This window comes from Aethalodelphis obliquidens, unplaced genomic scaffold, assembly GCF_003676395.1.
Source record: "Aethalodelphis obliquidens isolate GAN/ISIS:26980383/991018 unplaced genomic scaffold, ASM367639v1 scaffold59, whole genome shotgun sequence".
Taxonomy (NCBI): domain Eukaryota; kingdom Metazoa; phylum Chordata; class Mammalia; order Artiodactyla; family Delphinidae; genus Aethalodelphis; species Aethalodelphis obliquidens.
Window position 1 is genome coordinate 3,859,319 of NW_020838003.1, and position 27,272 is coordinate 3,886,590.

General features: G+C 37.6%; 3 protein-coding genes across 6 annotated transcripts in view; 2 read left to right on the forward strand and 1 right to left on the reverse strand.

Moving 5' to 3' along the window:
* The window catches only part of RCHY1 (ring finger and CHY zinc finger domain containing 1), a 15,536-nt gene extending 7,125 nt beyond the window's left edge, over positions 1-8,411 (reverse strand). Inside the window, 3 exon segments of the mRNA XM_027087712.1 lie at positions 2,964-3,079; positions 3,333-3,452; positions 8,200-8,411. Coding sequence (XP_026943513.1) covers positions 2,964-3,079; positions 3,333-3,452; positions 8,200-8,289 — 326 coding nt within the window. The 5' untranslated portion in view covers positions 8,290-8,411.
* Positions 8,412-8,443: 32 nt separating this feature from the next.
* Positions 8,444-26,349, forward strand: THAP6 (THAP domain containing 6). Of its 3 annotated transcripts, none has more exons than XM_027087714.1 (5): positions 8,444-8,524; positions 9,430-9,532; positions 10,760-10,967; positions 14,564-14,689; positions 26,006-26,345. In XM_027087714.1, exons 2-5 carry the CDS (start codon positions 9,453-9,455, stop codon positions 26,258-26,260), a joined length of 669 nt encoding a protein of 222 aa, XP_026943515.1. In that variant the 5' UTR covers positions 8,444-8,524; positions 9,430-9,452; the 3' UTR covers positions 26,261-26,345. The 3 variants fall into 3 exon arrangements, with proteins under 3 accessions (XP_026943515.1, XP_026943516.1, XP_026943514.1); XM_027087713.1 differs by lacking the exon at positions 8,444-8,524 and adding an exon at positions 8,546-8,754 and having other exon boundaries at positions 26,006-26,349; XM_027087715.1 differs by lacking the exons at positions 8,444-8,524; positions 14,564-14,689 and adding an exon at positions 8,542-8,754 and having other exon boundaries at positions 26,006-26,349.
* The window catches only part of ODAPH (odontogenesis associated phosphoprotein), a 32,540-nt gene continuing 16,138 nt past the window's right edge, over positions 10,871-27,272 (forward strand). For both annotated transcript variants that reach the window (XM_027087717.1, XM_027087716.1), the window contains exon 1: positions 10,871-10,967. The gene's annotated coding sequence lies outside the window, so the exon portion shown is untranslated. The remainder of the gene's footprint in view (positions 10,968-27,272) is intronic.

Below are 27,272 nucleotides of genomic sequence, written 5' to 3' on the forward strand. Positions count from 1 at the left end.
TGTGTGTGTGTGTGTGTGTGTGTGTGTGTGTGTGTGTGTGTGTGTGTGTGTGTGTGTGTGTGTGTGTGTGTGTGTGTGTGAGATACTGTTATGAACAGTACCACTTGGGGTGCATGTACCTTTTTAAATTAGTGTTTTCATTTTTTTCGAATAGTATCATATGGTAGTTCTACTTTTACTTTTTTTGAGGAACCTTATTTAAAGGAGCTCTTCACATACCTTGGGTATTAATCTTTTTCACTTGCGTATGTTACAATTATTTTTCTGGTATGTCATCTTTTTTTTACATCTTTTGTTATACAGTCATTTTAATTCTTATGTAATAAAAAGACGTATTTTCCTTTATGCCTTATGCTTCTGCCTCTGGTCTTGAAAAGACTTTTGAAACCCACAGGTCATGAACATATTCCTCTATATACTTCTAATACTATGGCTTGTAATTTTTATATTTTTCTTTCATCCATTTGAAATGTATTAGGTATGGTAAAGGTGAGATTGCTAGCTGTCCCCAAATTTCTCTTATACCTCTTCTTGCACAACAACAGAACATTTAGCTAGGCACAGGGCTGCCAGAATAAAAACTATTTTCTAACTTCTCTGAAGGTATGAACAGAAAAGACAAATGAAAATTCTGTCTCATGCCCTTAGGAGAAAAGGGTATACCTTCCATTCACCTATTTCCCCCTTTCCACTGATATATCAGAATATGGACTCTTCTAAACTATGTAGGCAAGAAAACAGCTTATGGATGGCAAAAAAATAAGAGGAACCTGGACTTCTGTTTAATTAACTACATGGTTCAGACTTTTCCATAAGAAACATAAACGTCTACCTTTTTTGAAGCACTTGTTATTTAGAGTTTCTGTCGCAACATGCTAAAACCATATTCTAATGAATGCACAGTTTTAGTTATCAATTTTTTGTTCGCAAATGGATAAACAATTTTCCTAATTCCCTTTCTCCTGATCTGAAATGCCACTTCTGTTATAAATTCATGTGTATAAATATGTGAATGTACACAAACACACACACACACTCACAAACACACTGTTCTTCCCTTTATCTATTTGTCTATTCCTGTACAAAGAACACACCATTTGAATTACTCTAACTTTATCATGTTTTGATTATGTGGAAATGCAACCCCCTCCTTGTTATTCTTCCTTTTCAAAATCTGCTTAGCTACGTGAATTTTCTCTTCCAAGTGAAATTTAGAATCAGCCTGTCAAATTCCACAGGTAAAACCCTGCAGGGAGGCTTCCACTACTGCCCGAGACAGAATAAGAGAGACTGGATCTACCCTCTTGCCTAAAACCACCACCACAAAACCCAAACAAAATATATGAAACAAGTTTCACTGAACATCAGGCAATGAAGGACAGTGATCTGTGAGATATGGGAAGCAAATTAAGTGAGCCCTACAATTGCCCCAGTTTACTGCTTAGAGCACTTCCAGGCCAAACAAGTTGAAGGAAGTAAGGCAGAGTCAAAAAGACTTCCTGACTGAGAATATGGCTGGAGTTCACAGGACAGAGTACCAGAGAGGACAGAGCTGCACAGGGGAGCCCCCTCAGGTATTTAGCAGGATACACATCAGTGCATCCATGTGAGGAAACTACCCAAGGCCAGAGAGAGAACCATCCAAGAGAACTAGAAGGAACAGTGCTCAGAACTCAGACATGGCCAGGATCAGTGCTTACTCCCATCAGCCAGACTGGAAAACCTTAGAACTCATGGGATACTGGGTAGAGTACTCAGGAAGGTACTGAGTAATACCTCAGTAGTGAGGAATAATTATTCCTAGAATAAGCACACCTCCAGATCCATCTAACAAATTAAAAAGCAAGTCCCAGAAGTACCAAACTGTTTCCAAGTAACTTAACTGCATCTCAAAATAAAGCTCACGAAGATTTGTAGGAATATGAAAATATCCCAACAAGGTAAAAAATCACAATGTCTGGTATCCAACAATGACCAGTGACACAAAGCAGCAGGAAAACCCAACCAAAAAATAATAATCCATCAATCAGAATTAATCCAGAACTGACAAAGATGTTAGAATTAGCAGAGAACATGAAACCAATTATTATTTCTATATTCCACACGTTCAAAGAGTATAGACATGAAAGCTATAAAAAAGACCCATATCAAACTTCTAGAGTTAAAAACTAGAAAAAGGTTGTTTGCTTATGATTGGTACATCTTTTGATATGTTTGTTATCCTTCCTTAAAAACAACTACATAAAAGAAAAGAAAGCGATTTAAAATTCTCCAGTGGGATCAAGGAGAAAGGATTAACATAGAATACTTAAGAGCTCCAGCAGTATTGGTAACATTCTATTTCTTAAAATGAGTGGCTTGCTGTATTAGTATACTTTAAAACAAACACGTTACATATATGCTTATGTATACATCTAACACTTCAGGATTTTTAGAAAGAAAAAAATTCCTATATACCAACATGTCAATAGTACCTTGTCAGTGGATGATTGGACTTCAGGCTGTTTTATCAATACTTTCATTCTTTCTACTTTTCTGTATTTTCCAATTTTTAAGTCTGTAGTGATTTTATCAAAACTTTTGACAATTTTTTTTAAACTAATCTTCAAAAAGGAAAAAAATCTACCCTAATTTTTTACCTTCGTTGCCTACAAAACACTTCATATAAAAGCATATTTTCTACCCCAAAGTTAAAATTTAAATAGGCACACAATTGTTGATGGCCTAGTTAAATGATGAAGGCATGAAGAAACTTTTTAGAATAATGGAAATATTTTTTATCTTGATTTGTGTTGGTAGTAACACAGTATATATATTTGTCAAAAGTTACTGAACTAGACACTTAAAATGAATGCATTTTATAAGATGTATCAATAATTATATTCCAACTAAGTTGATTTTAAAAACTACTATTCCTCAGATATATCAGAAGCAATTAGAAAAGAATACTTTACATACAGTACCTACAAATTCCGCAGTCTTCACAATGATACTGTTTCTTGTCTTTGTCAAACAGATGGCATATACTGCAATAATATTCTCCAAACAATGTGCTACATTCTTCACAAGTCTGTTGTGCCTAAAAAAAACACATGTAACTAAAAAATTAGAGTTTACCAAAACATTCTGAATTACTATTTAAATATCCAGAATTTTTATTAATGTACACGCAGTTTTATCTTTACAAGTTTTTATATACTGAAATCCAAGATAAGGCTTACTTTAAGAGCTAAAGAAGTCATACTGGCAATACTCTTGATTAAATTTTTAAAACCACCTTAGGATAATTTTTTTTTAAAGAAAGAAAATAGAAATTTGTGATAAAATCTTACATGTTGGATTTTTTCACAGTTTATGCACTGCACTTCCTTTACTTTAAAGCGATCTAGCAGATGATCTTCATTGTTATCATGACACAACCGGCAAGAATAAAGCTTGTCACAGCATGGTGCCTAATCCCCAAGGAAGAAAAACAGTTATAAGAAGCAAGAAAAGACAAGTTTGCAATGCAAAAAGAAATTTCCTTCCTCCTCCTCCTCGGAACAAGGTCAAAAGATTACAACCAATAGATCATTTGGTAAACTGACACTAAACATGACATTTCACTGTTTTTCCTTCAACATCTACATTTCTGTGTCAAGCTGAACACAACCTTGTAGTTAAAGACAGAAGAACTGTGAAGGATGGAAGTCCCTAGATTGCAAAACTAATCCCACAATACCCTAAACTCATTCTCAGCCTAAATGGCACGCAGGCAATTTCTACTTAGACATTCCAGATAAATTCATTTACCAACTTCAAACCCGAAGCATTAAATACTATAAAGATTATATTTTAGTCCTCTTAAGTTTACTAACCATCAGCTATGTATCTGATACTTTAGAAGATGCAATAAACGTAAAAGACAGTCCTTGTTTTCAAGAGCAGCAAAGACTGCCAGTTGTCCAACAAAATCTACTGTCTCCTTCTTCCCGGGCACATGACTGCCCAGCTATACTACAGTTTCCTTGCTGTTACCTGTGACCAAATGACTAAGTTCTTACAAACAGAATACACATGGAAGAAATCAGTGCCACTCCTGGGCCTGCATATTAAGAAACTGGGCATGCCTCCTCCTCCATGGCAAAATAATACAATGGAAAAAACTTGTCCCTAGGATAATCATGTGAAACAGAGCCTCATTACCAAACTGGATCATTCACCTTGAATTGTTAGGTGAGAAGAAATACTCTTTATTCTTTAACTCACATTACTACTGGGTCTTTTTGTAGACCTTACCCTAACTAGTACATGGAGAAGTCTGCAGGCCAGTAAGCTAACCTGATACTTTCCAGTACACCGTGACCTTTCAGATCCTCTCATTTCTGAAGACTTCCTATGTCATGACTTCCCATAACATAGCTCATTCTTTTCTTATTTTAACACTCAACTGGCTCCTTTTCTTTCCAATATTACTCTTGTCCTAAATCTTAGTTATCTGCACATCCAACAGTGATAATCCCTCCAATACCCTGAACTCTCAGTTCCCTTTCTCACTTCCAATGGCCTTGTCCTCCAACCCTCCTCAGCCACATATTCTCAGTCATGCCACAAAACAGTGGTTCTCAAACATTGTGGTCTCAACCCCTTTACCTATAGTCTTAAAAATTATGTTGAATCCCAAAGAGCTTTTGTTTCTGTGAAATTATATCTATTGACACCTACCATATTATAAATTAAAACTTACAGGTTTTAAAAATATTACTTATTTTTAAAATGATAGCAACAAACCAATTACATGTTAACATAAATAACACATTTTAATGAAAAACAGCTATATTTCCCCCCAAAATAGGTAGCTTCTCATATGTGCTTCTGCATTCACACAGTTTTGGCTGAAGTATATGAAGAAATTTTGGGCTCACACAAATATGTAGTTGGAAAAGGGAGAGGTATTTTTATAACCTTCTTAGGAAATTATGGATATTCTTCTGATATGACACCAAAACTCAACAAATCTTAAGAACAGGTAGTTGCAACATGAAATCTAAAACTAATCAGTTAACTTTTCTCCCTTCCATTGATCTATCTTGCGTTGTGAATGGACCTTTTATCCACCCACTGGTCATTTGGAAAATATCAGTTCACTGAACTATGTAGCTCTTCCCAATGTTCCCACATTTCACATGCAATATCAAAAAATCACATTTGTTAACATCACTAACCATCTTAACAGAAAAATAAGTATTGTGAAGCTTTCAAGCTCACAGAGGCTAACACAGGTTTTCCAAAACTCTAATTTTTACATGAAAGCTTGAATTTTATCACTGCTGATTGTTTTCCTTGCAATGACAGTCTCACTTCCCTCCTAGTGGAGAAAATGTCCAGCAAATACTCAAGTCTGAATAATCATAGTTCAAGTAAAAAAATGTCCCATTAAAAAAGAAACTCGTTCAGTTCATAATCCAATTGCACAGAGCTTTTCCTCATAACAAGCACCTAATATAAGTCTGCAAAAGTGCCTGATGAAAACATCCCATTTCAAACATACAAAAAGACATGTATTCAATGGTTGGTATTTTATACAATTAATAATTTTACTGCTTTAATTCTATCAATGACATTCTTAAGTGAAACTGGATTTTTTTTTTTTTAAACTATAGGTTTAGTACAGTTCGGTGCCACTGCCTTGATTCACGTTAAGGTGCTAGCAGTTTTAGTCATTAGTTTCACACATGCTAAAAAAGACAATAATGTCTTAGCAGTATAAAGTGGTCTTCTAATGGGCCTCAGGAATTCCCAGGGGTCCAATCACCCACACTTTAAGAACCATTGCTTAGAACAAGAACTGAATCCTGTTTGTATCTTAATTTCAAGCATTAAATTCCCTAACCACTACCTCCTCCTTTTCCAACTAATTCCACTTCTTCCCTTGCATACACCCTAGTTCCTTCCTTCTCTATTTACATACTCACCTACCCAGAACCCCAACTCTGGTTAAATCCAATTCTCTCCTACTCAACCTGCATAGGAACACCTAAATATGGCTAAAGCAAAAGTACCACCACACTGGCTGTTCTCACGTTTAAGTCATAACCCCTAATAAAAAGTGGGGTCTTACTACCATGTTTCCCTAGTCAATTCCTTCATTCTTCCACCGTCTAGGACCGAACACCTAGCTGATTATTTCATATCTTCTCCTCTCTCTTCAAACCTCAAAAACGTCTTCTTCCTGCTACACTCTTGCTTATTTCACTATGAAAACAGAAATAATCAAGAGAGAACATTCTCCCACAAACTCTGTCAACCTACTTGCAAATGTACCTCACACCGTCTGTCCTTCTGTTACAGTCTACAGTCCACGTTTTTATCTAAGGCCAACTCCTCTCTTTGTACACTGGATCCCCTCTTCAGTTTGGCTACTCAAAGACAGGTCTCCTACAGTTTTCCCTCTTCCTCCTGCATGATAAATGTTCTCATTTTGGGGGGGGTCACCTCTAAGAATATACATAAATGCTGCAACACCTCCCATCTTTCCCTCCCATGGGGGGAAAAAAAATCCCATGATCCCACATCTCCCAACAACCACAGCCTCAATTTTTTTTTTTTTTTTGCTCTCTTTTACAGCAAAACTCCAACAATTGTCTATAAAGGCTATGTCCATTTCCACTAATCCCATTCTCTCTTGAATCCACTCCAATTACACTCTATCCCAACCTCTCCACAGAAACTTTTCTCCTCAAGATCACCAGTGACCGAGGTCTCCTTACCAAATTTAAAGGCAAACAGCAGCTTTTAATTTAGTTGATTACTTCCTCCTTAAAACTCTTCACTTGGTCTCTGGTATTTAAGGGAAGGGGTGGGGGGCAAAAAAGCATTTGATACTCAGGGTCAACTACCTGAGTGCTATGAAACACGGAGGTATTTGTGTGACTTCTTGGGGGGAGAGGAGGATGAGGATGTTGAATTCAGTTTTAGACCTGAAGTTTGAAACTCTAACACATCTCAATGGAAATGGAATCATACGGATAGCACTCACTCTCCTTAAACAACACCTGGTGAATGACCACCTTTGAAAGAGCTTTATCCAGTGCAGTGGAGGAATGGTCACAAAACCACCGCCTACAAAAAAGGCTTTAGGTTATCCTTACAGGCCTCATGCTTTTTTATGAAACAGGAACTTCTATCACCCATATTTTATATGTGGGGCATTAACCAGTAGTTTTCTCAAAAGTACTGAGTTATCGGGCTTCCCTGGTGGCGCAGTGGCTGAGAGTCCGCCTGCCAATGCAGGCGACACGGGTTCGTGCCCCAGTCCAGGAAGATCCCACATGCCGCGGAGCGGCTGGGCCCGTGAGCCATGGCCGCTGAGCCTGCGCGTCCGGAGCCTGTGCTCCGCAACGGAAGAGGCCACAACAGTGAGAGGCCCGCGTTCCGCAAAAAAAAAAAAAAAAAAAGTACTGCGTTATCAAAGAGCAGAGCTAAAATTTGGGGGGTAGGGCTGTGGGACTCCAAAGCTCAAGCTTTCTAAGCAAAATCTTTAAACCGCTTCTTGCAAGAAAAATTAATGAACTTTAATTGGACGGATGCGAATTTTTAAAATTCTAGATTGACTAGGAATTTTTCTCAAACAGCTGAAGTAACAGTATATGCATACTAGCCACTCTCCTACACATAATTCCCTATTTTGTGGCAATTACATAACTGTCTTCCTATTACACACATACGTTTCCTCCTTGGCAGGCTTAGGCATAATCACTGACTCTAAAACGAAACTGGCAAGCTGTAAAACTTACGACAGGAGATGAAATCGTATTCTGATTCTAAACCTGCTTACCCCTTTTCTCTTATTTCATCACACACCTGAAAGTGATCCTGGAGAAAAGCCGGCACAGGCCTGAGGCTGCCTCAGTCTACTTCCAGCAGCGAAAGACTAAATAAATGAACCCACCGATAAACTAACTAATGTGCAAGGCCAGGCTCTTCCCAAGCAAGACGAGCTTTGCTCGCAAAGCACAACACAAGAGAATAGGTGGGGGCCTGTGGTCGCCTTGCCATAAACGTTCTCTACAGCAGGAACCCAGTGAGAGGGGAAGGTATCCTGACAACAGCTTAACCTCAAACTTCAGCCCAAAAGCCTAAAACCGCCCTACCTGCCCACCCCGCCCCCAGCCCAGCCCGGCGGAAGCTCGTAGGGGAAGAGCCCACAGAAGTCCTCACCTTCAGGAGACATCCTCTGTCATAGTGCTCGCAGCCCCGCCGCCCTTGCACTTGGCCGCGGGCGCCTTTTTCCCGCGCCAAGGCCGCCATCTCCTCCACCTCCCCTCAAATTCCACGGACCCCTCCCCCAGGACGAAAGCTACGTCCTGAGAAGCATCGCAGCTCTACCCTACCCCCTTCCGGATACAGCTCCCGCCGGAACCAAGATGGCGGCTGGGCACGTGACCCGGGGCAGCCGGATTTCCGGTTCCCGAGCTGACGGGACGGAAGCGAGGGGAAGCGCAATCTCTGTAGTCTGCGTTAGTCGCTGCCTTCGCTGCAAATGGTAATGACTCTTAGGTTGCCTCCCCTTTTCCCCCTTTCGCTACCCGCCCACACCCTGGGCGTGGTTCGGGGCGAGGAGGAAAGCCCCTGAGGAAGGGCCGCTCTCCGGCCGCATCCGCACTTGTAACAGGGCGGCCCCTCCCTCTCCCGGCGGCCGAAGCCTCGAGAAAGGGGCCGAGCTCGGCCCGCCCTCCTGGCTCTGAGCAGGTCCGGCGCGTGCTCCGCCGGCAGGTAGGCGCCCAAGCGCTTCTCAGCACCCAGAGCTCCTCTTCTCCTTTACTTCCTCTTCATTCCTTCAGTATATATCCTAACATTTCCTTTGTGCCAGTCAGCAGCCACGCCGTGGGGACAAAAGTGAGAAAAAACGCACGCCCCACCGTGCCCTCAGGGAGCTCACAGACTGGTGCCGAGAAAGACGTTCATCGGCGACTCTGAAATAAATGGAGGATTACAGCTTTGAGAAGTGCTAGGAAGGAGACGTGTGTGTTCCCCGAGAGCTAATCCTAGAGAGGATCTGACTTAATCTGGCTGTCAGGGAAGGTTTCCCTGGGGAAGCAACGCTTGGGCTGGGAGCTCAGCCTAGGTTAGGGTGCCAGGAGGAGTCAGTGTGCCAAGGCGTGGTGGCGAGGGAACATGGTGTCTGTACGAAGCGGTGGGAGGGACATGTACCGGCCTCCTAAATGGAAATCGGGCGCCTCTGTGCATCGCTAAATATGACTTGCCTTATTAAAGAAGCCAAACCCCTAGAAAATTGTATGAGCAGAGCTGCAGGTTTTGCAAGAAAATATTTCCCTTTGGCTTTCTAGCATGATTTCATGTTACCTAGAACATACTGGAAGGTACCGGGAACGGTAACTGTGTTACTCTTAGCTTTGGAGTTAACTAACCCTTTTAATTTTCTTTCAGTTCTGGTATGAGTTACTAAAACCATGGTGAAATGTTGCTCGGCCGTTGGATGTGCTTCTCGCTGTTTACCAAATTCCAAGCTAAAAGGACTGACATTTCACGTGTAAGATTCTGCTGTAGTTAAGCCAAGTACTTCTGACTGTTAGAAAAAGCAAAAGATAGTTCTACTTAAATCATCAGTTTTGCAGCCAAATGCTGTACCCCTGAGCTATACGCCCTAGACGTGCAATTTTGAACTTTAGTTCTCAGGTTCTTTTTAAATAGCCTTTTGAGTTGAATTTGAAATGACAGTGATACTTTTACACTTTTATCATTTCGTTTAGAAGCTTAAGATACCTGCAAAGGTATCACAGGCTGATTATCAAAACTATCATCAACCTCATTTTTGCTAATATTATTACTTTGTATTTTAACATACCTCCTAAGAAGTTCAGTGTTGTTTACGTATAGTTTACAATCCGAAGGATCTTTGCCTAAATATATTCTGTCCTTTAGAAATAGATCAAGCCTATGTTGTAGAGAAAAAATATAAATTACAAGTTCAGGATGGTCCTGAACCAAATTACAACCAAGATCGTCCTAATTTAAAATTTTAGTTGTTCTTCTGACAGAATAGGAAAGAAGGAGCAATAAGATTTAATAATTATGCATTTGCTAAAGGTTTATTTTGCTGCTTTTGGGCCAGACACTGTGCTGTGTGCCAGAGAAAGACCTGCTAACTACTTTGCTAGGTATAAGGAAATCAAAAATGAGTATGTGTACCCTATCGTATTCCAAAAAGGATTTGAACCAGCTGGAAAAATTGGAAAAGATATGGTTATTGGCCTCCAGATTTCAAAATAATTCTGATCTCCAGAATTCCAAACTCTGCAGGTGTTCTCTGCATTCATTCACTAAGCATTTATACCCGTTTTGTATTAAATGCTGTACTAAGCAATTTTTTTGATGCTGACAGAAGAATGAAAGTACAAGTGTCTCTGTTCATCTGGGATAAATTCCTCAGATAGGAAAAGGCCCAAGTGATATTCTTTATCATCTACAGATGAAGAAAAACCTTCAGGTGTGGATCTTACTAAAAGGTGTTAAATGTCTTTTGAAACTTTTCTTCTTTATAATGTGAGAAAGATGTAAATGAGGGCCATATGCCTGCAGCATGTTTGGTAGAAAAATCTGACTATGAAAACTGAACGTTAAGAAAGCATGAGTCATGATGGTTTCCTCAATATTCCAGTTCCCAAGAGTAATACCAAGAATCAATTTAGGCACAGCCTTAATTCAAGTATATATCTATAGTGTTTAATTTTAAAATACTTCTTGTATGTTTTTCTAGATTCCCCACAGATGAAAACGTCAAAAGAAAATGGGTATTAGCAATGAAAAGACTTGATGTGAATGCTGTAGACATTTGGGAGCCTAAAAAAGGAGATGTGTTGTGTTCAAGGCACTTTAAGAAGACAGACTTTGACAGAAGTACTCCAAATATTAAACTGAAACCTGGAGTCATACCCTCTATCTTTGATTCCCCATCTCATTCACAGGTTTGTTTATGACATACTGCTTACCATCATTACCCACTTTTTTTTTTTTTTTTTTTTGTGGTACGCGGGCCTCTCACTGTTGCGGCCTCTCCCTTTGCAGAGCGCAGGCTCCAGACACGCAGGCCCAGCAGCCATGGCTCACGGGCCCAGCCGCTCCGCGGCATGTGGGATCCTGCCGGACCAGGGCAGGAACCTGTGTCCCCTGCATCGGCAGGTGGACACTCAACCACTGCGCCACCAGGGAAGCCCCATTACTCACTTTTTATGGTACTATTTAAGAAACTTCACCACACTTGCTACCATTTTTATTGTTTGCTTATTAATTTGAAGCCCATTCTTTAAGTTTTTAGGTTTGTAAACTGCTGCTTAAGCTTTTGTAATGAGTAGTAGGAGAATTTTACCAGAATCCACTCAGAAATATCTGTATATTATTAAGGTTTGGTGAAGCAGGCTACCTTAGGAGTTGGTATAGCTCAAGATTCGTGTCTGAAAACTGGAGGAACATGAGAGGGTTGAACTGTAGTTCCAAGGTGGCAGTGCTCCTCACACTGCAGCAGAAGTCAAGAGCAGAGCCTCTGACAGCCCCAAGGTATAGTTTTAGAGCCACACACACACATTCAAGCTTAAAGCCTAGGTAGGACTAGAAGGTAGAAAACCAAAACAGGAGAAGGAAAGAAGAGAGGTCAGAAAAAGACAAACAATTGTTGAAGTAAACTCTGGTTGAATTCTGTGTTTTTTCCTCAATGATGTTAGTGCCATGGGTGGGCTGCTTCACCCTCACTATCTCACTTGACTTCGTATACCTGAAAGTGTATTCGTGTCCAGAAACTATAGAGACTGACTGATTCCAATGTGGAGAGCCTGTGGGTTCCCACAACAATAGTCGTGAACCTCCATTGAAAGGTGTCTCCATCCTGACAGCGGGAAACAAGGAAAGTAGTCTAGAAGAGTGCCTGCTCCCAGGTGGTCTGGGTCACGTTTGCGAGTGTTCATATTGCAGTACCTGAGCTATCCGGTGGAGACTGCCTCACTTTCTTCCATATTAATAAGTGTACAGTATCTTGTGCAATTTGCTCTCAAGGGTTTGTTTCCTATAGCAGGGAGTCATCTGTAATGTTAGGAGGACCTTAAGAAATATGGCCATACTAAATCAAATAAACCATAAATTACTAACTTTGAAAAACTATTTCCTAATAACAAGTAAATTTTTTATTATAGGAAATTAGATGATACAATCAAAAAGAAAATTAAAATTAACAATAATCACGTAATCCAGAAATAATACTGTTAACACTCTGATGTGTATCTTTCCAGTCATTTGTATGTGTATGTTTGTATATAAATTTATCTATATATATTCTTACAAAATAGAATTATACTGTATATCCTTTTTATTTATTTATTCATTTATTTATTTATTTATTTATTTATTTATTTATTTTTTTTGCGGAACGCGGGCCTCTCACTGTTGTGGCCTCTCCCGTTGCGGAGCACAGGCTCCGGACGTGCAGGCTCGGCAGCCATGGCTCACGGGCCCAGCCGCTCCGCGGCATGTGGGATCTCCCCGGACCGGGGCTCGAACCCATGTCCCCTGCATCCGCAGGCGGACTCTCAACCACTGCGCCACCAGGGAAGCCCTCCTTTTTATTTTTTGCTTCACTCTTTCGTTCTTTCAACATTCATATAGTGCTGGCTGTGTGCCAGGCACTAGTCTAAGCACTTTACATATAAACTCTTTTAGTCCTCAAAACAACCATAAGAGTTAAATACTATTATTATTCGCATTTAACCACTTGAGAAAACTTAGGCTCAGAAAGCTGGAATACATTCCCCAAGTTGCACTGCTGTTAAATGGTAGAGGCTGGATTTGAACCCAGGCATTTTGGCTCCAAAGTTCACTCTTAGCTACTGTTTTCCATGATGTTAAACATTTTTCCACAAGGAGACTTCCCTGGTGGTCCACTGGTTAAGACTCCACGCTTCCACTGCAGGGGCACGGGTTCGATCCCTGATCAGATCCCGCAAGCCATGTGGCATGGCCAAAAGAAAAAAAAAAAAACGACACAAGGACAGTGTGACAAATGTCCTCTTAAAAATATATTTTTTTTCCACAAAAATGGCTTTCATACTTTAGTCTACATAAGTATTATCCAGGGAGCTTGCTTAAAATGCAGAATCCTGTGCCCCTCTCCCAAAGAATTTGATTCAGCAAGTTTGGTTTGGAGTCTAGGAATCTGCACTTTTTAACAAGCACCCCGCATGATTGTGTTGCAGCTCAAGGGATCACGTTTTTAAGATGAACCTATATGGAACATCAATTTTTTAACTAAACTTTATAGTGAAGTCAACATATATAAAGGCCCACCATAAAGCTTATACCAATCTGCTTACCTACTAGTTATGCATAAAAGTTTCTGTTCCCCCTAATCCTCAATGTAAGTTGTGATTTTAATCTTTGGTAAAATTGATAGGCAAAAATGCCATCTTATTGTTTTAATTTATCTCTGAATATTAGAAAATGATTATTTCTAATATGAATATTAGAAAATGTATTTCTGCATTTTTTCATATGTTTATTAGACGTTTTTATTTCTTATGTGAATCACTTATTCAGGTCCTCTTCTATTTTCATCTTTTTCTAAGCTGTTTTGGAACAACACTAGATATTGAGGCTATGAATCATTTAACTGCCATCTATGTTGCAGTTACTTTTTGTTATTTGTCTTTAGCTCACATCATGGGGTTGGTTTGTTTTGTTTTGTTTTGTTTGAAATTCAGACTTTTTTTGAGTAGTCCTATATTTTCTCTTGTGCTATCTGACTTTAGCCTTTAAGATTATGTAAATATTGCCCATGTATTTTTCTACTTCCTCATTGTTTTCATTCTTACATAAATTTTCAGTATATAGAATTTCATTTTGACTTATTATACATAAAGGATATAACTGTTTTTCATAATTAGTTCATTTTTTCATGATTTATAGCCTTTCTCCACTTATTTAGAATGACACTTTTTATCCTAAAGGCTTTTATCTACATGATCTATTCAGATTTTTCTAAGAGAGTAGTACACTTTTTAAACTATTGTTACTGAGTAGGGTATTTTTAATACTTTGTAGGGTGTATCTTCCCTCATTGTCACTCTTTTTCCTTTTTTTTTCCAGAAAAATTCATGTTTCCAGATCAACTTTAGAGTTACTTTGGGGAAGTTCCTTTAAAGTACTGTCAGTAAATTTAAATTGTACTGACTTTTCTTTTTTTTTTTTTTTTTGCAGTACACAGGCCTCTCACTGTTGTGGGCTCTCCCGTTGCGGAGCACAGGCTCCGAACGCGCAGGCTCAGCGGCCATGGCTCACGGGCCCAGCCGTTCCGCAGCATGTGGGATCCTCCTGGACCGGGGCACAAACCCGTGTCCCCTGCATCGACAGGTGGACTCCCAACCACTGCGCCACCAGGGAAGCCCCTAACTTTTACTGACTTTTAATAGCAATTTCCAGAAAAAGAAATACATTAATTTTACTACATACAGTTAAGAAGGTTAAAATTTTTCAAAAGGATAGAAAATCTACAATGATTGTTATTAACTATTCTTAACAGGGGAAAAGAGAAAATCTTCATTGTAGGAAAAACTTCACCCTCAAAGCCCTTCCAGTCACAAACCACAATCACCAGCTTGTTGGTGCTTCCTCGTGTATCGAAGAATTCCAGTCCCAGTTCATTTTTGTAAGTAAAATTACTTACTGGGCTAATGTTAATATTAAGATGACCATGTCCTCTCTCTTAGGATTAAGTTTTCAAAATCTTACTGAAAAACTAGGAGTTTAGGTGTTTGAGATTTTTTTTTTAATATGTAATATCCAGAAATATTGCTTCCCAGGGGCATTATAATTTATATATTTGCAATAACGATCCACAGGTAGTTAATCTTTTGTTACATAGTTCAAAGAGTGCTTTCACAAGGATATTTCAACCAATAAAATACAATAATTAATTCCTCCCTATAGGTACTATAGTTTCTATATGGAAATATCTAATTTAAAAAATAGTTATGTCTTTAGTTTTCTTAAAGGACAGTCGTACACACACATTATTGAAGCTTTATTCATCTCATTGCCTGTTGATGTTAGAACCAGGCCTGGAATCCAGATCTGTTTTACTGTCTTGATTACTATAGCTTTATAATAATTCTTGAAATAAGACAGTGTTAATCTTCCAACTTTGTTCTTCTTCAAAGTTGTTTTGGATATTCTTTGCATGTTCATATGAATTTTAGAATTACTTTATAAATTTCTACAAAAATCCTGCTGGAGTTTTGACTGGGATTATGTTGAACCTACAGATTTGACTGGGATTATGTTGAACCTACAGATCTACTTGGGAAGAACTGACATCTTAATAAGACTATTTTATGTCTTCCAGCCCATGAATTCATTGTATCACATAATTTATTTAGACCTTTAAATTCTCTCAGCAGTGTTTTGTAGTTTTCAGTATACAGGTCTTTCACTCCTTTTATCAGATTTATCCCAAAATATTTTATATATTTGGATGCTGTTATAGACAGTGTTGTTTTATTTACTGTTGAAGTGGGGAAATAAATTTTACTTTTTTATTTTATTTTTTTATACAGCAGGTTCTTAATAGTCATCAATTTTATACACATCAGTGTATGCATGTGAATCCCAATCTCCCAATTCATCACACCACCACCACCCCTACACTTTCCCTGCTTGGTGTCCATACGTTTGTTCTCTACATCTGTGTCTCAATTTCTGCCCTGCAAACCGGTTCATCTGTACCATTTTTCTAGGTTCCACATATTTGCGTTAATATAGGATATTTGTTTTTCTCTTTCTGACTTCCTTCACTCTGTATGACAGTCTCTAGAACCATCCACATCTCAACAAATGACCAAATTCCATTCCTTTTTATGGCTGAGTAATATTCCATTGTATATATGTTCCACATCTTCTTTATCCATTCGTCTGTCGATGGGCATTTAGGTTGCTTCCATGACCTGGCCATTGTAAATAGTGTTGCAATGAACATTGGGGTGCATGTGTCTTCTTGAATTATGGTTTTTTCTGGGTATATGTCCAGTAGTGGGATTGCTGGATCATACGGTAATTCTATTTTTAGTTTTTTAAGGACCCCCATACTGTTCTCCATAGTGACTGTATCTACATTCCCAGCAACAGTGCAAGAGGGTTCCCTTTGCTCCACACCCTCTCCAGCATTTGTTGTTTGTAGATTTTCTGATGAAGCCCATTCTAACTGGTGTGAGGTGATACCTCATTGTAGTTTTGATTTGCATTTCTCTAATAATTAGTGATGTTGAGCAACTTTTCATGTGCTTCTGGGCCATCTGTATGTCTTCTTTGGAGAAATGTCTATTTAGGTCTTCTGCCCATTTTTGGATTGGGTTGTTTGTTCTTTTAATATTGAGCTGCGTGAGCTGTTTATATATTTTGGAGATTAATCCTTTGTCCGTTGATTCGTTAGCAAATATTTTCTCCCATTCTGAAGGTTGTCTTTTCACCTTGTTTATGGTTTCCTTAGCTGTGCAAAAGCTTTGAAGTTTCATTATGTCCCATTTGTTTATTTTTGCTTTTATTTCCACTACACTAGGAGGTGGATCAAAAAAGATCTTGCTGTGATTTATGTCAAAGACTGTTCTTCCTATGTTTTCCTCTAAGAGTTTTATAGTGTCCGGTCTTACATTTCGGTCTCGAAACCGTTTTGAGTTTATTTTTGTGTATGGTGTTAAGGAGTGTTCTAATTTCATTCTTTTACATATAGCTGTCCAGTTTTCCCAGAACCACTTATTGAAGAGACTGTCTTTTCTCCATTGTATATCCTTGCCTCCTTTGTCATAGATTAGTTGACCCTAGGTGCATGGGTTTATCTCTGGGCTTTCTATATTGTTCCATTGATCTATGTTTCTGTTTTTGTGCCAGTACCATATTGTCTTGATTACTGTAGCTTTGTAGTATAGTCTGAAGTCAGGGAGTCTGATTCCTCCAGCTCCGTTTTTTTCCCTCAAGACTGCTTTGGCTATTTGGGGTCTTTTGTGTCTCCATACAAATTTTAAGATTTTTTGTTCTAGTTCTGGAAAAATGCCATTGGTAGTTTGATAGGGATTGCATTGAATCTGTACATGGCTTTTGGTAGTATAGTCATTTTCACCATATTGATTCTTGCAATCCAAGGACATGTTATACCTCTCCATCTGTTGGTATCATCTTTAATTTCTTTCATCAGTGTCTTATAGTTTTCTGCATACAGGTCTTTTGTATCCTTAAGTAGGTTTACTACTAGGTATTTTATTCTTTTTCGTGCAGTGGTAAATGGGAGTGTTTCCTTAATTTCTCTTTCAGATTTTTCATCATTAGTGTATAGGAATGCAAGAGATTTCTGTGCGTTAATTTTGTATCCTGCAACTTTACCAAATTCATTGATTAGCTCTAGTAGTTTTCTGGTGGCATCTTTAGGATTCTCTATGTATAGTATCATTTCATCTGCAAACAGTGACAGCTTTACTTCTTCTTTTCTGATTTGTATTCCTTTTATTTCTATTTCCTCTCTGATTGCCATGGCTAGGACTTCCAAAACTGTGTTGAATAATAGTGGTGAGAGTGGACATCCTTGTCTTGTTCCTGATCTTAGAGGAAATGCTTCACTTTTTCACCATTGAGAAGGATGTTTGCTGTGGGTTTGTCGTATATGGCCTTTATTATGTTGAGGTAGCTTCCCTCTGTGCCCACCTTCTGGAGAGTTTTTATCATAAATGGCTGTTGAATTTTGTCAAAAGCTTTTTCTGCATCTATTGAGATGATCATATGGTTGTTTTTTTTTGTTTGTTTTTGTTTTTGTTTTTTTTTTAACATCTTTATTGTAGTATAATTGCTTTACAATGGTATGTTAGTTTCAGCTTCACAACAAAATGAATCAGTTATATATATACAGATCATATGGTTTTTATTCTTCAATTTGTTAATATGGTGTATCACGTTAATTGATTTGCGTATATTAAAGAATCCTTGCATTCCTGGGATAAATTCCACTTGATCATGGTGTATGATCCTTTTAATGTGCTGTTGGATTCTGATTGCTAGTATTTTGTTGAGAATTTTTGCATTTATATTCATCAGTGATATTGGTCTGTAATTTTCTTTTTTTGTAGTATCTTTGTCTGGATTTGGTATCAGGGTGATGGTGGCCTCATAGAATGAGTTTGGCTGTGTTCCTTCCTCAGCAATTTTTTGGAAGAGTTTGAGAGAGGATGGGTGTTAGCTCTTCTCTAAATGTTTGATAGAATTCACCTCTGAAGCCATCTGGTCCTGGACTTTTGTTTGTTGGAAGATTTTTTATCACAGTTTCAATTTCATTACTTGTGAGTGGTCTGTTCGTATTTTCTATTTCCTCCTGGTTCTGTCTTGGATGGTTATACCTTTCTAAGAATTTGTCCATTTCTTCCAGGTTGTCCATTTTATTGGCATAGAGTTGCCTGTGGTAATCTCTTTGGATGCTTTGTATTTCTGCAGTGTCGTAACTTCTCCTTTTTCATTTCTAATTTTATTGATTTGAGTCCTCTCCCTCTTTTTCTTGACGAGTCTGGCTAAGGGTTTATCAATTTTGTTTATCTTCTCAAAGAACCAGCTTTTAGTGTTATTGATCTTTGCTATTGTTTTCTTTGTTTCTATTTCATTTTCTTCTGCTCTATCTTGATGATTTCTTTCCTTCTGCTAACTTTGGGTTTTGTTTGTTCTTCTTTCTCTAGTTCCTTTAGGTGTAAGGTTAGATTGTTTATTTGAGATTTTTCGTGTTTCTTGAGGTAGGCTTGTATAGCTATAAACTTCCCTCTTAGAACTGCTTTTGCTGCATCCCATAGGTTTTGGATCGTCCTGTTTGCATTGTCATTTGTCTCTAGGTATTTTTTGATTTCCTCTTTGATTTCTTCAATGATCTCTTGGTTATTTAGTAACGTATCGTTTAGCCTCCATGTGTTTGTGTTTTTTATGTTTTTTTCTGTGTAATTCATTCTAATCTCATAGCGTTGTGGTTGGAAAAGATGCTTGATATGATTTCAGTTTTCTTAAATTTACTGAGGCTTGATTTGTGACCCAAGATGTGATCTATCCTGGAGAATGTTCCATGCACACTTGAGAAGAAAGTGTAATCTGCTGTTTTTGATGGAATGTCCTATAAATATCAATTAAATCTATCTGGTCTATTGTGTCATTCAAAGCTTCTGTTTCCTTATTTATTTTCATTTTGGATGATCTGTCCATTGGTGTAAGTGAGGTGTTAACGTCCCCCACTATTACTGTGTTACTGTCGATTTCCTCTTTTAGAGCTGTTAGCAGTTGCCTTACGTATTGAGGTGCTCCTATGTTGTGTGCATATATATTTATAATTGTTATATCTTCTTCTTGGATTGATCCCTTGATCATTATGTAGTGTCCTTCCTTGTCTCTTGTAACATTCTTTATTTTAGAGTATATTTTATCTGATATGAGTGTTGCTATGCCAGGTTTCTTTTGATTTCCATTTGCATGGAATATCTTTTTCCATCCCCTCACTTTCAGTCTGTATGTGTCCCTAGGTCTGAAGTGGGTCTCTTTTAGACAGCATATAAATGGGTTTTGTTTCTGTATCCATTCAGCAAGCCTGTGTCTTTTGGTGTGGGCACTTAATCCATTCACGTTTAAGGTAATTACCTATAGGTATGTTCCTATGACCATTTTCTGAATTGTTTTGGGTTTGTTTTTGTAGGTCCTTTTCTTCTCTTGTGTTTCCCACTTAGAGAAGTTCCTTTAGCGTTTGTTGTAGAGCTGGTTTGGTGGTGCTGAATTCTCTTAGCTTTTGCTTGTCTGTAAAGCTTTTGATTTCTCCATTGAATCTGAATTAGATCCTTGCCTGGTAGAGTAATCTTGGCTGTAGGTTCTTCCCTTTCATCACTTTAAGTATATCATGCCACTCCCTTCTGGCTTGTAGAGTTTCTGCTGAGAAATCAGCTGTTAACCTTATGGGAGTTCCTTTGTACATTATTTGTCCTTTTTCCCTTGCTGCTTTCAATAATTTTTCTTTGTCTTTAATTTTTGCCAATTTATTACTATGTGTCTCAGCGTGTTTCTCCTTGGGTTTATCCTGTATGTGACTCTCTGTGCTTCCTGGACTTGGGTGGCTATTTCCTTCCCCATGTTAGGGAAGTTTTCTACTATAATCTAATCAAATATTTTCTCGGGTCCTTTCTCTGTCTCTTCGCCTTCTGGGACCCCTATAATGCGAATGTTGTTGCATTTAATGTCCCACAGGTCTCTTAGGCTGTCTTCATTTCTTTTCATTCTTTTCTCTTTATTCTGTTCCGTGGCAGTGAATTCCACCGTTTTGTTTTCCAAGTCACTTATCTGTTCTTCAGCCTCAGTTATTCTGCTATTGATTCCTTCTGGTGTATTTTTTATTTCAGTTTTTGTATTGTCCATCTCTGTTTGTTTGTTTTTTAATTCTTCTAGGTGTTTGTCATTTAATTCTTCTAGGTCTTTGTTAAACATTTCTTGCATCTTCTTGATCTTTGCCTCCATTCCTTTTCCACAGTCCTGGATCATCTTCACTTTCATTATTCTGAATTCTTTTTCTGGAAGGTTGCCTATCTCCACTTCATTTAGTTGTTTCTCTGGGGTTTTATCTTGTTCCTTCATCTGGTATGTATCCCTCTGCCTTTTCATCTTGTCTGTCTTTCTGTGAATGTGGTTTTTGTTCCACGGGCTGCAGGATTGTAGTTCTTCTTTGCTTCTCCTGTCCTCTCTCTATTAAATAAATTGACTTTTGTATATCAATCTTGTATCTGTCAAACTTGCTAAACTCACATATTAATTATCAAAGCTTTTTTTTTAGAGGTTATCCAGTTTTCTACATAGACAATCATGGTGTCTGTCATTAAAAACAGTTTTATGGTATCCCTGGCGGTCCAGTGGTTAGGACTCCACGCTTGCACTGCTGAGGGCCCAGGTTCAGTTCCTGCTTGGGGAACTAAGATCCCACAAGCCACGTAGCGTGGCCAAAAAAACAAAACAAAACAAAACAGTGTTAATTCTTCCTTTCCAATATGAGTGCCTTTCGCTTCTTTTTCTTGCTTTATTGCACTACCTTGAACCTCCAAGGTTATGCTGAAGAGAAGTACTGAGAAATGATCTTTATGCTTTGCTCCTGATTTTAGGAGGAAGTTGTTCAGTCTTTCACTATTAAAGATATAGAAAAAAAATTTTTTCCTGTGGTGAGAAGTCTTAGGATATACTCTCTTAACAACTTTCATATATAACACAGCAGTGTTAATTATATTTGTCATGTTGTACATTATATCCCTAGTACTTATTTCTCTTATAACTGGAAGTTCTTACCTTTTGACTGCCTTCATCCAATTCTCCCTCCTCCTATCCCCTGCCTCTGATAACCACAAATATGAACTCTTTTTCTGAGTTTGTTTGTCTGTTTTTGAAGTATAATTGACCTACAACATTATGTTATTTCCTGTTATACAACATAGTGATTCCATATTTCTATACATTTCAAACTGATCACAATAAGTATAGTTACAATATGTCACCATATAAAGATATTACATAGTTATTGACTGTATTCCCAACACTTGTACCTTTCATACCTTTGACTCATTTACTTTGTAACTGGAAGTTTGTTCCTCCTACTTCCTCACCTGTTTCTTTCCTCCCCACCCCCTCTAGCAATCACCTGTTTATTCTCTGTATCTACAACTTTGTTTCTGCTTCATGTTTGTTCATTTGTTTTGTTTTTTAGATTCCACGTATAAGTGAAATCATACAGTATTTGTCCTTCTCTGTCTTACTTAAATTCACTTAGCATAGTACCCTCTAGGTCCATCCATACTGTCACATAGGAAGTGCCTTTCTACTCCTACTTTGCTGAGAATTTTTATCAGAAAGGAATGTTTTGTCAAATGCTTTTTCTGTGTCTGCTGAGAGATCATTTGGGTTTTATTTTTTAGTTTGTTAGTATGATTAGTTACACTGATTGATTTGTTTTTATTTTTATTTTTGGCCACCAGGGATTTGAACCTGGGCCCTCAGCAGTAAAAGCAGAGTCCTAACCATTGGACCACCAGGGAATTCCCCAGTTAATTTCTTAATGTTAAACCAGCCTTGCATTCTGGAATAAGCCCTATTTCTTCATGATGTTATTCCTTTTATATATTGTTGGATTAGATTTAAAATTTAGTTTAGAATCTTTCCTTGTATGTTCACAAAGAATATTGGCCTATAGTTTTCTTTCCTTTGAATGTCTTTGTCTGGTTTCAGTATCAGAATAATGCTAACCTCAAAGAAAAAGTTAGAAAATGTTGCCTTATTTTTCAATTTTCTAGAAAAGTTTGTATAGATTTGCAGTTATTTCTTCTATAAATATTTGGTAGAATTCCCCAGTAAAACAATCTGGGACTGTAATTTTCTTTGTGGGAAAGTGTTTTAAGGAGCTAGTTACCTTCCAAGGGATTTGTCCATTTTATTTCAGTTGTTAAGTTTATTAGCTTAAAATTATTCAAAACATTTCCTTATTATCTTTTCAATATCTATAGAATCTGTAGTGATACCATCTGTCTCATTTCTGATGTCAGTGATTTGTTTCTGTTTTCTTTTATTGCTGATTAGTCTGCCTAGAGATTTATCAGTTTTATTGATCTTGTCAAGAACTAGCTTTCACTGATTTTTCTCATTTATTTTTTGTTTTTATTTTCTACTTCACTGATTTCCACTCATCTTTATTATTTCCTTTTACTTATTTCAGTAAAATGTGCTCATCTTTCTAGTTTCTTTCTTTTTTTTTTTTTTTTTTTTTTTGGCAGTACGCAGGCCTCTCACTGCCGTGGCCTCTCCCATTGCAGAGCACAGGCTCCGGACGCGCAGACTCAGCAGCCATGGCTCACAGGCCCAGCCGCTCCGCGGCATGTGGGATCTTCCCAGACTGGAGCATAAACCCATGTCCGCTGTATCGGCAGGCAGACTCTCAACCACTGCGCTACCAGGGAAGCCCTCATCTTTCTAGTTTCTTAAGATGGAAGCTGAGGTCATAGATTGGAGGCTTCTTCCTTTCTAACGTTAGCATTTAGTGATATTAATTTCTCCTTAAGTATTGCTTTAGCAGCATTCCACAAATTAAATGTGTTTTCATTTTCATTTAGTTCAAAATACTTCCAAATTCCATTTTGATTTGTTCTTTGATCCATGGGTTGTTTGGAAGTGTGCTATATAGTTTGCAAATATTGGGGAATTTCCCCAATATCTTTCTATTATTAATTTCTAACTTAATTCAGTTGTGGTCAGAGAATATACATTGTGTGACTTGAATGCTTTTAATTTTTTTGAGACTTATAGCCTACAATATGGTCTGTCTTGGTAAACATTCTGCATGCATTTGCAAAGAATGTATAGTTTGCTGATGTTAGCCAGAATGTTCTATAAATGTCAATTAGGTCAAATTGATAATGTTCAAATCTGCATTCTTAATTAATTTCTGTCTACTTGTTCTATCTTTTATTGAGAGAGAGCTGTTAATCTTCTAGTATACCTGTGGATTTGTCTAATTCTCCTTAAATTGTCAGTTTTTGCTTGTTACATTTTGCAGCTGTTATTAGGTACTAAATATTTAGTATTCTTATGTCTTGATAAATTAACCCCTTTATTTTTAAGAAGTGGCCTTCTTTATCCCTGGTAGTATTCATTGCTGTGAAGTCTACTTTGTCTGATAGTAACATATCCACTCTAGTTCTCTGTTTATTAGTGTTATTGTAGTGTATCTTTTTCAACTCCTTTACTTTCAACCTGTTTGTGTCTTTTTATCTTTAAAGTGCTTTTTTTCTGGGCAGCATGTACTCTTGGGTCTTGATTTTTTTAATATAACCTGATAATTTCTGCCTTTTAATTGGATTATTTAAACTCTACACTTAATGTGATTACTATTACATTACTTTAAATTTTTTTATATCACATTACTTAACGTGATATGGTTTGGTTTAAATCTGTCATCTTACTTATTTCCTGTTCCATTTGTTCTTTGTTCTCATTTTCTTCTTTTTTTGCCTTCTTTTAGATTAACTGAATTTTTTTTACAATTCCATTTTGTCTCCTTTTTTTCACTCATCAGCCATAACTCTTTGATAGTTGCTTTTGGGTTTATAGCATCCATCTTTAATTTACCACAGGCTACATGATAAGTGATATTATTCCACTTAGCATATAGTATATGAATCTTATCATAATATACTTTATTTCTCCTCTCCAACCTTTTTTGCTACTGCTATCATACATTTCACTTTACATATGCTATGAACCCCACACTACATTTTATTATTTTTGTTTAAACAATAAATTATCTTTTAAAGAGATTTAAATAATAGTAAATCTGTTATATATTATTTATTATGATAACAAATCTATTAAATTTATTATAAATACATTTAAATTGTAAGTTTTATGTACAGGTATCCTATTTGATTCTCTTTTAATATCTTTCATGTCTCTGCTTAACTTTTAAACATATATAATACAGTTTTACTAACTTTGTTAATTCCCTTGTCTGCTAATTCTAACATTTGTGAGTTCTGGGTTGGTTTCTATTGATTGGTTTATCTCTTATTATGGCTCGTATTTTCCTGCTGCTTTGTGTGCCTGGTAAATTTTGAGTGCCGGATTTTACCTTGCTGGATGTTGGATAGTTTTTTGTCCTGTTTTCTTGAGCTTGGTTACGGAGTTTCGTTATTTGGAAACAATTTGATCCTTTCAGGTTTTGCTTTGTTAGGTAGGACTAGAGCAGTGCTCAGTCTCAGGCTATTTTTTCTCCACCACTGAGGCAAGACTTTTGTATACTCCGCTCAGTGCCCCATGAATCTGGTCTGCCTGATGGGAGTAGTGTCTATGCCCTGTGAGCTCAGGGCACTCCTGACCTGTTCTGGTCACTCTTTCCTCAACCTCGAGCAGTTTCCTACAAGGAAATACTTGAGGGGGAGCCTCTGAAGATCTCCAGGGTTCTCTCTCTGTGTAGCTCTTTCCTCTCTAATACTTTGCCCTATGAACTGTAGCCACCTTGGTCTCCCTGGATACTTTGCACTATCTCCTCAACTCTATCTACCAAGCTCTACCTGGGTTTCCTCCCCTTGCACTGAGGCCTAGAACTCTCTCAAGGCAGTAAGCTGGGCAATCTTAGGACTCACCTCTTTGTTTCCCATCTCTCTGCAGTATCTGCCTTCGTTGCCTGATGTCTGTTTATCTTCAAACATTTTTACATCTTTTGGCCATGTGTTGGGGTTTTTTTAGATAGGAGTCAGTCCAGTCTGTGTTATTGCATCTTGGCTGAAAGCAAAGTCCTCTTCACTAATTTTAGGTAACAGCTTTTCAAAATTATTTTATGTTACATTTATAAGATATGTCAGTGTTGTTTTTGGATGAAGAAAAGTCTACCCAGCAGACATAAACATAACCACAGTAAATACTGAGAACTTAAATTATCTCTTTAAAACCCCAAGACCAGAGTCATCTCTAAATCCATAACAACCAGCCTGAGGACCTGCTTCAGTACTCCTTTCCTTTCATACCTTATAAAGTGAAATATTCATCAAAATAAAGCAATTCAGTTAAAAGTTTAAAAATTTAAGTTTTGTGGTAGGTAAAACTTAAACTTAGCAGCTCCACACTTAGGGACCAAAAGCTGTATAGTCATTGTGAATGTTTCGCTGTTCATAAGCAGATACCTACCTCCAGGTGAGAAGTACTTCCCATCCACAGGATTCTGTACTCCTCGTGTATGCCTGGCCTTAGACAAAGAGGGAGGCCCTAGGCGCCAAAAATACTGTTCTACCCCCATCCTCTTCCCGTGTTCTTTAAACCTCTTAGTATCACCAACTTAAAGATCTTCTCTAAGTATAGTAAGTGGAGAAATAGCTGAGGCCTAGTTATAATTTTTTATCTCACTGCTTGTCTGTCTGGTTTAATAACTTGGTGTTTATGTTTTTAGGAACATAGCTACAGTGTGATGGACAGTCCAAAGAAACTTAAGCATAAATTAGATCAAGTGATCAGCGAGCTAGAGGATACCAAGAAAAGTCTGCGGAATGTTTTAGGCCGAGAAAGACGTTTACAAAAATCATTGAGGAAGACAATCAGGGAATTAAAGGATGAATGTCTCATCAGCAAAGAAACAGCAAATAGACTGGAAGCTTTCTCTTGGGAGTGGTGTCAGGAGAGCATAGAACAAGACTATATTTCATGAAATAATTTCATGTTATGTTCTACCTAAAATTGTTATTGGTACAGCTTTTCAGAAAATGATTACCATCATTAAATAATATCTGTCATTTAGAGTGCTTCTTTGGATCCTCCGCAGCATTACGCATTAGTGTTATCATCCAAAGGCTTTTTTTTTTTTAAGATGTGCAGAAATTTGTGCTGGTTGTCATGTTATTGGGTGACTTGTGACAATTATGTTTTTATAGACCTAAACTAGTGCCAGGTCACTATTGTAAGATGTTAAAAATCAAGAAGATTCTGTAGGACTAAGGAAATGATTTCAAATCAGCCACATTAAGCTGTAATAGTAGAAACTGGACACTTTAGCAGCATCAGATTTTTGGCTTCAGAGGAGTACCTTTGCTTATGTAGGCTTTATGGTAAGTACGTTGAATTGTACTTTAACTGTATTTTACCACAAAGCAGAATTCATTTATAACACATGTCCATCTTGGATCCAATCCAAGGTTCTTTTGTTATCAGTAATACCAAAAGATCTTTTTACAGGGCATCCCATGGTACTGACCTTGAGAACAACATATGGTGCAGATCTTTTGGCTTTTAAAGTTGTTCAGAGCCAAGTTAAGAAGACCCCTGATGAGGTCTTGTTTTTTCGGTATAGTACATCATTTCTCCTCACTAGGAGTACTTTGATGTAAACCAGCATAGCTTTAACAAATTTTTAAAGAGGGTCATAAATCTGATTTTCAAATGGTTACTCTGACGGTTCTGAACAGTTTGTTTCATGACTGTTAATTTCATCATAAAGGTGTATCTTCAAAATCTGAATGCCAGTAAGTAACTGGATACTTTCAATGCTGTTTTGTATTTTACAGAAAGTAGTGTTACTAACGTTTTTTAAAATACGAAATGCAGAAGAAACCATTAAAAATAATGATGTGGCTCTTCTAGTTAAAATAGGAATTGGAGAGAGAGTTATAATATTTTCCTTTAATTAGGAGAGTAGATTACTATCCAAGAGCTTTTATTTAGAG

Coding starts and splice junctions, on each gene's coding strand:
- THAP6 (XM_027087714.1), top strand. CDS start 9,453: ATGGTGAAATGTTGCTCGGCCGTTGGATGTGCTTCTCGCTGTTTACCA. Junction 10,968..14,563: donor ATTCCCCATCTCATTCACAG/GTTTGTTTATGA, acceptor TATTCTTAACAG/GGGAAAAGAGAAAATCTTCA. Junction 14,690..26,005: donor TCCAGTCCCAGTTCATTTTT/GTAAGTAAAATT, acceptor TTATGTTTTTAG/GAACATAGCTACAGTGTGAT.